Raw genomic sequence first — 11664 nt, forward strand, 5'->3', positions numbered from 1 at the left:
AATAAATGTTCCCACATGTTGTGAGCATCAACTTTAAATATTTTGTCAACAAATAAAAAACATCTTAATTTCCTTTACGACAACATTTTGTTTATAACACCACTACATTAACAATAAGCATAGGAAAATTATAAATGTATAATTTAAGATTGTGCTTTTACTCTATATTTAATCCGATCTATTTCACATTGAAAATGTACGACTTAAGTACACTAGAAAATAAATTAAAGATGTGCAACAACTGTATCAGTAATTAAAATGATATAACTTATGTTCAGGGTTGGGAGGGCTACTTGCCAAAAACGCAACCAGTAACTTAATGTGAGTATCAAGATATAAAAACTAATGTACTGTAACCTGATAACTTTATTTTTCTTTTGGATTACCTCAATATCAAATGCAATGCAAATAAACACAGGAGAGAAGAAATATTAATATAATTTTTTTACTTAAATGTATAATATACATAAAGCTGACTCAGGCAGTAGGTGTATAGATTCACAATTAAAGTATTAGCCTACAGAACAGTACCGCTTCCAGAGAAGAGAGAACATCTGATCATTTTACAACAAACACTATATGCTCTTTTCAGGTTTTGAATAAGATTGTAATCCTGAGTTTCCCTATTATTAAAAAAAGTCAAACTAATCCGATTACATCTTTTCCTATGTAACTAAGGATTACACTTTCCTTTTTTTCTATACGATCTTGATTCGTGTTGGATGTAATCCATTACTACCTAAGCCAATAAAAGTCATAACTTTTGGAAAATTGTCTCAAGTTATAAATTATGCCTTCAATCTCTTTCACGTGGGGAAGACATCACATTGGCCGAGGCGTTGCAACTTCCCTCAAGCGTCCTACATGAAAGAAAGATCACATGTTAAAAATGTGTGCACAGACTATTCAGTATGACCCGTCTTAGTTTAAAGCCCACTCACCACGACAAGGTCAATCAGCAATTGTATATGTTCAAATGTCTACTGTGAAGGATATCATAAATCCTTAATGCAATCGAATGTAAAACAAAAAAGTTATGATTGATGAAAGTAGTAAATCGGTCAGATTTGACCCGAAGACAACAGGAGGGTTAATGCCATATTCACTTAATAACACATGAACAACTTTTACAAATATTTCTATATAGTCTGTGTTGGTAAATGTCATCTAGGTTGCACATTTCCTGCTGAAATACATGCATACCAAGTTACTGCGTGGCACTTTGGTTTTGATAAAACAGTGTAGTTCCACTATATAAACGTTACATTCATAATCAAACGAGACAATCTGCAAGATAATGAGCTATTTCTTGTTATGTTTAATGCTTGTCATTCACACGTTAATAAAATAAAATAAGTACCGATACATAGCAGAACAATTGTGGCGATGTTCAGCTTAATAAGCCTTGTTCAACATAATTTATTTAGCTAATACTACAGCGGGCTGCAGGCGAACCAAGTCTGCGTTTCGCTGCATTCCTTGATCTCCAGTTATAATGCCGGACTCCGCCGCCGGCCGAAGCTAACGGAGCCGCCGGGACGCGCGAGCGAGCTAGCCCCCTGCGGCTCCGTTAGCTTCGGCCGGCGTGGACTCCGGCGGCCACCACTGGGATAATTGGGTCCCCTTTTAACATTTGCTCCCGTTTAGCATTATGGGCGTCACAGCCATATACTATAAAAGGCTGAATCATAAACTAAACTGTATATATATATATATACACATGTATAAAGGGTTACGTCCTTAGCTGGCTAATAAGCTACATAATAAGCTACATAACAAGCTACATAACAAGCTAAACTAACAAGCACACAAACACCTGCTAACGGGATTAACATGTATAATATTATCATTTTACTCACCGAAAAAAGCTGAGAGTAGACTTCTTGGAAGGTCTGTTAGTACATTCAAGCGCACAGCACGACATTTTAATTGTCTGGTATTTGTAACAATATTCCCTAAAAGGCACAATCACCACGAACACGGCTAAAGGGTCAAGTACAGCTACTACAACTAACTAACGTTGTAGCCTAGCAGAGTGGACAAATTGCTGTTAGCTGACAGTGAGGCACGTACCTGTCCATCAAAGTGACCACGCCCTAATTTATGCAAAAACTTTAAGACCTAATATAAATAAAAGGGTCGCGTTAGAAAACAATTCACTCACAGATTCATAATCACGAAGGTGGAATCTAACTATATACATAATAAAATGTATTGGAGCCAGGGCTAGAAACGTTTTTATTCTGCTGTGAAATTGGGCATTTTAACATTGGGGTCTATGGAAATTGCTCCTTTCTGCAGTCATCGCCTATCGGCCAATATATGAACTGCAGTTTGTGGCACTTCCGTATTGGCGTCCCGGCTCTTCCCCAGAGTTTGCCGCTTGGTTCTGACGTGTGTCCCAAGTTTTGCGTCCGAAGCTCATTTTATGCTATCGCAATTAAAAAAAAAATGTATAGGCCACGCCCACATTCTGCATTTGTTGCCACACTTTAAATCTCAGTTTGTTGTCAGAGTATGTGTAAAAAAAATAAAAAATAATTCGTCCATCCACTCTTGAGTTATAAATTGGTGGTGTTTTTGGCGCCCCCTATAGTCCAAAATGAAAATGCTTTGGTGTGCCTATTCCCCAAGACAGACTGAACATATCCACCAAAATCTGTGATGTTCGGATACATTGTTGATGAGTTATGAGCATTTCTTTCTAAGCCCCGCCTTTTTGCGAGTACGTTTTGATTGACAGCGGCAATATTTATCGTCCTAACATGCTCATTTTCTACGGTAATGTGTCTGACCCTCTACCGATGCTGTATACGAAATTTGGTGTTGAAAAACTGAAAATTGAAATTTAAGTGAATATTTCACTGTTTTCAACATTATGCTAATTTAAATTAAAAAAAATGTAGGCGGAGCTTAGGGTTCCAAGAGGATTATTTGTAGAGCAGGTCCACCCGGATATGTGTGCAAAATGTCAGGTCATTGGGAGTTACGGTGCGACTTTGTAAATTTATTCCGAAATGGGATTTTGATAGATGGCGCTAGTGAGCAGGTTGGAATATTTAACCCATTGACTCCAGAATATTGTAGTTTTCACCAGTCCTGGCGTCCGTCCAAAATTATACAACTTTGTAAGCGTCCTAAAGGCCTCAAAAACACGAAACGCCAGCAGAAAAATAAGAATTCCTCCAATAACAATAGGTTCCTTGCACGCTCCGTGCTCGGGCCCTAATTAGTAATAAGCTTTATATTTGTATAGCACCTATTACAAGAATTGTAGCCAAACTCGCTTCACAGCAGTTCAATAGACAGATTAGTATAACATGACAGGATAAAAGCAATGTAGAGGAACAGCTACATTTCAACACATATATCCACGAAGATTAATACATGAAGACTTGTGACTCAGACTTGACTTGGACTCTTCTTGGGTGACTCGGACACAGGTAATGATGACTCGGACTCGACTCGGACACTCCTTGGGTGACTCGGACTTGGACTCGGACTCGGACTCAAACACAGGTAATAATGACTCGGACTCGACTCGGATACTCCTTGGGTGACTTGGACTCGGACTCGACTACGACTCTCCCTAGGTGACTCGAAGAGTTGACTTGACTACAACACGTGTGCCGTGCCGTTAAGTTAAGTTAAGTTAAGTTAAGTTAAGTTAAGTTAATTTAATGGATCGCCTCTCTCTCCTTCCTCCAGGCAGAGCCTGTGGGCCTCCAGGTTGGTCAGCGTTCTGCTCAGTAACACACAGCTGGTCTCCAGCCTCCTGCACAGACTCTGGGATCTGTTCCATAACCAGGTATTGAGATCCACATTCTGATGCATTTCTTTAAGTATAATATGTAAAATGTCAGCACTTAGAAGTCTAAAAAAAGACTAGACCTATGTTATATCTATCAGGATACTGGGGGTTTTATGTGCTCTAATGTGAATGCTATTTGCCTCTGAGCATGTGTCAGCGTGGTGGTTGTCTGCCAGAAGCTGTAGATTTTGGTTGTTTCTAACTTTACACTTTACCTAATATAGGATTTAATCTTAAGATATCTTGATCCTAAGTTTGAACTCAGAGAAACACGTTGAGCACATGTTAGCTGCAGCGGAAAAGTGTGAGACAAACACTGATTTTGAAAGTGAAACAGCTTTATTCACTGATTAACCATTTTATATTTTGTTTTGGGGAGAAAGTGAACCTCTGTTCTGTTCCCAGTGAAAACCACAGGCTGGGATTCCTAACTAGCAGGAGCTGACAAACCAACCTGATCCCACCCTACTTCATGTCGCTATCAAACTCTTGTTATTGTTTTTACTAGGGCTGTGCAATTAATCGTATTTTAACCGCAATTACGATTTTGGCCTGCGACAATTAAGAAAACAACATAATCGAAAAAAACGATTATTTTGCTTTGCTAGGTTGTGACAGTGCACTGCAACATATTTGATCTAATTAATTTTGGTCTCATTTATTTGTATTTATATATGTTTAGTAGCTTGGGGAAGTGCGCTCCAAAATATTTGTTGATCTTGTTTATTGGTATTTATTATTTTGATATTATTTATTTAAATGTATCATTTATTTTATTTATTTTTGTATTGGTTTTTCAGTTGAATTATACGTTCAGGGTAATCAACAGTTAAAAAGATACTGTTCAAATTATTATTTGTATTTGTTTTAAAGTTCAATAAATAGATTTTTTCAAAGTCAATGACTAATCGTATTTAATAATCGTGATATCAATTATTGACCCAAATAATCGTGATTATGATTTTTGCCATAATCGCACAGCCCTAGTTTTTACTGAGAGATCTTTAGTGGCAGAACATTTAATATTGTGTGTTCAACTCTAGTATTTAGTATTTGAATCACTTCATCTCTGTATTCCTCTGCACCACTCATTCAGAACATTTACTTGTGGACTTTAACTAACCTCTTCTGTTGAAGGGCTCTTCACTGAGCGCTGCACACTTACTGGGCCTGTCAGCCTTTGTGGTCCATCTGCACGCCTCCATGTCCCACAGTCCTCTGGTGCAGCTGATCCCGCCCCTTTTTCCTGAGCCAGTATCTGTTGGAGAAGCTCTCAGCGCAGCGCTGCTCTGCAGCACACACACTGACATGCTCTTCTGTGTCAGGTGAGGTCACCTGTGCAGTTTGATGCTTACAAACATTACCTTTCTCATTAATCAATTGAAAATGGCCGCCACCTTTACTTCCTGTCTTCTTGTTGCTGTGCAGGTTCTGTGTGGCGGCTGTGTGTTATGGGATGTGTAGAGGGGACTCACTGCCTCAGCAACAACAGCAGGACTACATCATCAGCGGCCTCTATAAGAAGGTGCCTCTTTCTCCTTGATAAAATGACATTAGGTTAGAATGTGTTACATATCACATTATAATACTGTTACTTATATCTAAAATGTCTGTAACTGTGTGTTTGTTCAGCTCCTGTACCTCATCCCAAGACTGTTTCCTGAAGCCAGAAGAGCTGCCATCACTGCTGGAGCTCCGATGGGTGAACATGAGGAGGAGGAGGAGGAGGAGGAGCTGTCTGGCCTGTGGAGCAGAGCCTCACACAGCCACAGCTGGAGGAACACTGCTCTGCAGCTGTGGAGACACCCAGCCGTCCAACAGCTGCAGCACACAGCACAGTATCAGGTGAGAGGCTTTCTCTGGCATTAATACAGCCTTGGTTTATTAAGCGTTGCATGGAGTTCTGCCAGCATCAGAGATCAGTAGCTTTGTTACTTTATAGTAAGATTGTTTTGGTATGAGTGTCAGAGATAGTGACTGTAGAGATGCCTGCCTTCTCCCCAATTAAACAAGGACCATGCATAAATACATTACTCTCAAAAAGAAAAGAGATGATTTATGCCAGATTTTGTTCATTTCCATCTGCAGTCTTTGGGCATGCACACATGTAACAATCTACAAACACTTAAAAACTGATGTACTATCACATTATCAATGTTCAGGCAGATCAAATAACTGATTCACTTACCAGCACATTTATCAGTACAACTTTAATGTTACAATTAATTTAGGCCCCGGCCCCATGAGGACGCATACGGTAAAACGCATACGCAAACGCAATCGCAATCGCAAAAAAGGCTTCCGTCCACACGCATTCGATTCATTTAACGTGTCCGTTCACATGAGACTGCTGGAAACGCTGGAAACGCTGTAGTACATATACCAGGCCTGTAAGTGGCGCTGCAGCCGCCACAAAATACACCAAAAGCAGCGAAGAAGACCCCGCCCCCGAAGCATTGTTGCCATGGTTGCCCTTCTGTTTATTCTCCGCGGTGGATGGCGTGTGGAGTCCACCGGTGTTTTTCATCTGCTTGCGGGGTCCGTTTCTATCGTTTTGTTACGGCCTCGTGTAAACGAAAGGGCTATACGCAAGAGAAACTATGCAGATACAACCCGGTTCGTCCTCGTGGGGCCAGCCCCTTAGTTTCTCTTGCGTATAGCCCTTTCGTTTACACGAGGCCGTAACAAAACGATAGAAACGGACCCCGCAAACGATAACGGGTCCCAAGGTGGATAGATCTGCAAACGGAACGCTCTTGGGGGTCAAACGGCTCCGTGTAATCGCCTCTATACGATCATTTTCTGATAACGATGAAATAGCCCCGCCTCCCTCTCCCCACGTCTCCCTCTCCCCACGTCTCCTGCTCAGAGAAAAATGTTAACGGAAACTGCCGCATGGTCCCCTCGTCCCTATGAAGAGGCGGAGAGGTGGGTGTTTTTCATCTGCTGGTGGACTAACCGGAGAGATTTGTTGTAAATCTCTCCGGTTAGTCCACCAGCAGATGAAAAACACCGGTGGACTCCACACGCCGTCCACCGCGGAGAATAAACAGAAGGGCAACCATGGCAACAATGCTCCGGGGGCGGGGTCTTCTTCGCTGCTTTTGGTGTATTTTGTGGCGGCAGCAGCGCCACTTACAGGCCTGGCATATGTACTACAGCGTTTCCAGCGTTTCCAGCAGTCTCGTGTGAACGGACACGTTAAATGAATCGAATGCCTGTGGACGGAAGACTTTTTTGCGTGTGCGTATGCGTTTTACCGTATGCGTCCTCGTGCGGCCGGGGCCTAAGTTTAGAGCAGATCTTGATGTTCTGCCCATTTAATCAGAGTAAAGCTGGAAAAAAGCTTCACAAAGTAATCAGGGTTGGAAGGGTTAATGTAAAAAATGTAATACGTTACAATTACAAGTGTATAAATGTATTCAGTAACCTAATCTGAGTATCAAAATATATAAGTAATTGTATTGTTTTTTTATAGGAAAACCTTTCTTTCATTAAGCATGATCCGGCAGCAGCCTATACACCAACAATGAGCACATACTACGGTTTACCAAAGCAGAAATCAAATCTGTTTTAGTGTAACACACACAGTTAAGCTCACACACTATTTTATGAACATATGTGATCTTTATTTTAAAAGGTATTGTAACATTGTAATCCTGCTAGTTATCCCCATTGTTTAGAAATGTAACAGTAAATCTGATTATGTCTTAACTCTATCGGAATACAGTTACCTTTTTGTATCTTGATAACTTAATGCTGTTACATGTAAGCTGTTACTCCCCCAAGTCAGACGTAATAAAATGAAAATAGAGAGCACTGGGCTTCTGGGGCTCAAAGCGCTAAACATTAAACATCAGTGTTTTCTAAAGAAATCATAACCCGGTTACTGAAGATAATCCACAGAACTTGTTGTGAGCATTTTGATGAAGTTCTATTTCGTCCCTACTGACCGCCAGAGGCCGTGCTTAGCACTGGATATCACCATTGTGCGCATGCGCAGCTCGAGTACCAACAACAAAGTCACCTGTGACCCACGTGACACCGGCTACATATGCCGGTGTCGTCAGAGGATCTGTTCCTTTCATCTTACAGCGTTCAATACCGCTCTGCATACAGCTGGCCGCGTGCAGCTTCGCGACTGGTCCAGTCGGAGCCACGGGTTATTAACGTGTCCTCCGGGCGCTGTGGCCGGCTGTGCACTGTGCAGAGCCTCCACGGACAGGTTTGTGTCAACTTGTGGTGATGGCTGTGTCCCCGCACCCTCTCCCAGCTAAGTTGTCCTGATTGCTGTCTTTTTTATTGTTTGGCTTAGACTTTCTGGTGACGACGGTGTTCCCGCTTCCTCTCCCATAAAGTTGCCCTTATTATGCTCTTTTGAAAGTTCTGCTTGTGGTGTTGTGCCCGAGCTATCATTAGCTTTTTTGAGTTCCCAGCTTTAGCTGCGTCTCTCGTTCAATTTAGTAGGGAAAGCCCAGGGTGCCATAATTGCCCGTTTTTTGCTTAGATGTAGAGAGTAAGGTAAGTACTGGCCATAGTTACTACTGTAACTACGGTCCTATGCCATGTAAGCACTGGCCATGGTGACTACTGTAACCATGGCCTATGGGTCTAGGCTCAGCCTAACTATATCGTTGTAGGCTATTTACTGCTCCTAGTACTAGACTCCTAGCACTAGGATGGGTAGATGCAGAGAACAATCTTCACTGTGTGTGCTGTGTGCTCTGCATGTGTGGCCATTAAAGAGGATTTCATCCCTCCCTATATTATATTATCTAGTGTGCAGCTGTTGGCTGACACTTTTAAACACCGCTAAGCCGTGTAAGTACTGGCCATAGTTACTACTGTAACTATGGTTCTATGACGTGTAAGCACTGGCCATGGTTACTACTGTAACTACGGCTCTGTGCTGTTCTTTTCTTTAGAAGCTAATTATCTGGTCTTAAACATTTGTGTTATTTGACTTGATTTCGCTTGATTGTTAGCAGCAGCCGCTTGGCTAAACATCTTGCATGTACCGTTAAGCTTCTTTATTTAATCCAGCTAGGTGAAGGCAGTGCTCTCGCTCCCGCTCCCTCTGCTGGTAACGTGGGTGTAGGTAATTTACATCTTCATGTTCGGCGAGTAGGAGCATTGCTCTACTCTTTCCGTTCAGCAGGTAGCTGGTGAAGGCTGTGCCCTCGCGCTCGCTCCCGGTTACGCTGCATCTGGCTTTCGTCATTAACTCAACCAGTGAAGGCAGTGTTCTCGCCCCCGCTCCTGGTAGACTTGTTGCGTGATTCTTAGCAGCAGCCGCCTGGCTAAGCTGCCCTGTTAAACTTCCTTATTTAATCCAGCTAGGTGAGGGCAGTGCTCTCGCTCCCGCTCCCTCTGCTGGTAACGTGGAAGAGGTTAAATTCCTCTTGTGTTCGGCGAGTAGGAGCGTTGCTCTACTCTTTCCGTTCAGCAGGTAGCTGGTGAAGGCTGTGCCCTCGCGCTCGCTCCCGGTTACGCTGCATCTGGCTTTCGGCAGAGCGCCTGCATGAGCTGTAGCTTCATGCCTCGGGCGCTCAGAGTGGCTAGAGTCGCAGAGGTGGCACCTCTCCTCGTCACAACTTCCTCCAGCTCAGTCTGGCCGTTCCCGGCGACTTGATGGAGTGATGGCTATGGGTTCACCCCCCAGGTAGAGGACTAGAAACAGGCTGTCCTCTAAGGTGGATCGGTTAGCTGACGTCATGGAGCAGACGAAGTCGCTCCTGTTGGCCCTTCAGCCCCGGTGTGGGGGCTACTAGCTTGCTACCTGGCCCTCCTTCGGTTGCCACACCTCTGCTTGAGGATGCCATGTCGCTAGCGGCTTTGGCTAAACCTCTTCTATGAAGGGGTGGAGAACGGGGCCCCGCTCACCCCAGAGGAAGCTTTCCACTCCTCTGCTCAGAGCTCTGCAGGGCATGGAGGATGCCTCCATGGCGGCCATTATTCGTGCGGCCCTGGCACGCTTGCAGCTTCAGATTCCGCAGGTCGACTCGGCTCAGGCTAGCGCCTTCTTCAGGCATAACCCTGCCCCTGTCACTCTCACTGTTCCTCCTTCAGAGGAGTACCTGAGGGAGCTCCATGCATGCTGGAGAGACACCAGGGCGAGCTGCTCTGTAGGGCCTACGACCAGTGGCGTTTTTATATGTACAAAAGTGGTGGGGCACAAAAAACTTAGATGTCTATATATAAGCTTCTGCAGTGACGTGCAGTGAGGTTCATGGCTGGTGAGGCACTGGCACTGACTCTTCAGGTTTACAAATATTATATTTTGACCTAAACCAAAATATAATATTATTTTCAAAAGCTTTTTTTGTCTGATGCTTCGATTAATTTTAAACAGACAGTTCAACAAAAGGATACCCAAAAAATGTAATTTGATCATTTAAATATTGAATTGTTCTCTCTAAGTAAGATCCCATTTTCAAAAAATTGCGGTCTTACCTTGACTTGAAGATGAAGTCCATTTGCCTATCCTTCTGGACAAAAAATTCTATAACTTTTTTGTAAAAGTCCTCCTTATCATCTTGTAGTTTCAAAAGTCTATCATAAATCTAATCGATAGATTTATGATCCGAAAATGATAAAAGTAGGGTAGACATGTGGATATTATCCGGCTGAACAAAACGTGCATTTATCTAACAGGTACGTTTCCCACAGATCTTATTTCAAGCTATTTTCTAAAATCCTATAGAGAAACCTCATTGCTTTTTTGCAGCTTACTTCCTGGTTTTAGGACGCGTCACTGCAGCTCTCGTCTCCTCTTATTATACATCCATGCTCTTCACACACCACACTTTTCGCGGCACACGTACTTACAGCCAATCAGCTCTGAATGATGTGAGATGACGTATGGTGGGGATGGCAGCTCTGTGCCCCTATGGTGTTTTTTTTTTTGCCACACATTACATTGAAAAATACTCTGAGCATGCGCAGTGTAGTTTTTACAGTCACCGTTCACTTTGACAGTGAAAGGGTGGGGCATGATCAGGTTTTGTCCCACATGGCTCAAAACGGCACTGTAGACACTAATTAGAAGAACACAGACTAAAACAGCAATGCACAGACGAATCAGATGATTAAACATGACCTTAAAATATATTTTATATATTTTTTTATTTCTTTTTTTGCATCTCTTTCCATTTTTTCTAATCATTATGTGTAATACTTTCTGCTGACACTAGGTGGGGCTGTGCCCCACCTGCCCCTAATGACCAGTCGCCACTGCCTACGACACAGGCACGCACGGGTCATAACGGGAACTCCCTGTCCCATCTGATGCTGGCTGTCTCTACCTCTCTGCAGCAGGCTCCGGCCGAGCCTTCTTTGCTGGGCCTCAGTGATGCATCACTGCAAGCCTTTGTCCTAATGTCTAGGGAATTGGGACGAGTTATGGCCTTATTGGTGCAGACTCGTCACCAGGTTTGGCCTGCTCAGTCACCACTGTCGGAGACATGTCCTCCGTAGTGTGCCAGGGGAGCTGTTTGGGGAGCGTGCTGCCCAAGCTAGGCGGACCAGGCAGCAGCTTTCGGGTCTTCATAGGCCTGTGCCCACTCCCAGCAGGCCCAGGGGCCCCTCTACCAGCCGCACTCAGCCACCAGCTTACAGTGGTGGTCTGCGCAGGTCCCAGCGGCCCACTCATCCGCCTCCCGGGGGCTTTCGTGCCCCCGGTTGCCGGCCTTCTAGGCGGCCTCGTGCCTCAGAGCCTTACCGGCGCCCCCCAGCCAGTCTGCGCGCCATCCCGGTCTCAAGTGGCCCAGGATACAACGCGCTTCTTATCTCACGTAGCCCGGTTGGGCCTAACAGTGAGCACCAGAAAGAGTTGTCCGGACCCTTCCCAACAG

The 11664-nt window shown here is 43.8% G+C and overlaps 1 protein-coding gene across 1 annotated transcript in view; it reads left to right on the top strand.

The window, feature by feature from the left end:
- LOC117484213 (Fanconi anemia group A protein) overlaps positions 1-11664 on the top strand; it is a 72073-nt gene that overhangs the window by 49297 nt on the left and 11112 nt on the right. Inside the window, exons 24-27 of the mRNA XM_034132677.1 lie at positions 3709-3808; positions 4949-5136; positions 5240-5336; positions 5444-5656. Of these exons, the coding sequence (XP_033988568.1) occupies positions 3709-3808; positions 4949-5136; positions 5240-5336; positions 5444-5656 (598 nt within the window). The remainder of the gene's footprint in view (positions 1-3708; positions 3809-4948; positions 5137-5239; positions 5337-5443; positions 5657-11664) is intronic.

This window comes from Trematomus bernacchii, unplaced genomic scaffold (assembly GCF_902827165.1).
Source record: "Trematomus bernacchii unplaced genomic scaffold, fTreBer1.1, whole genome shotgun sequence".
Taxonomy (NCBI): domain Eukaryota; kingdom Metazoa; phylum Chordata; class Actinopteri; order Perciformes; family Nototheniidae; genus Trematomus; species Trematomus bernacchii.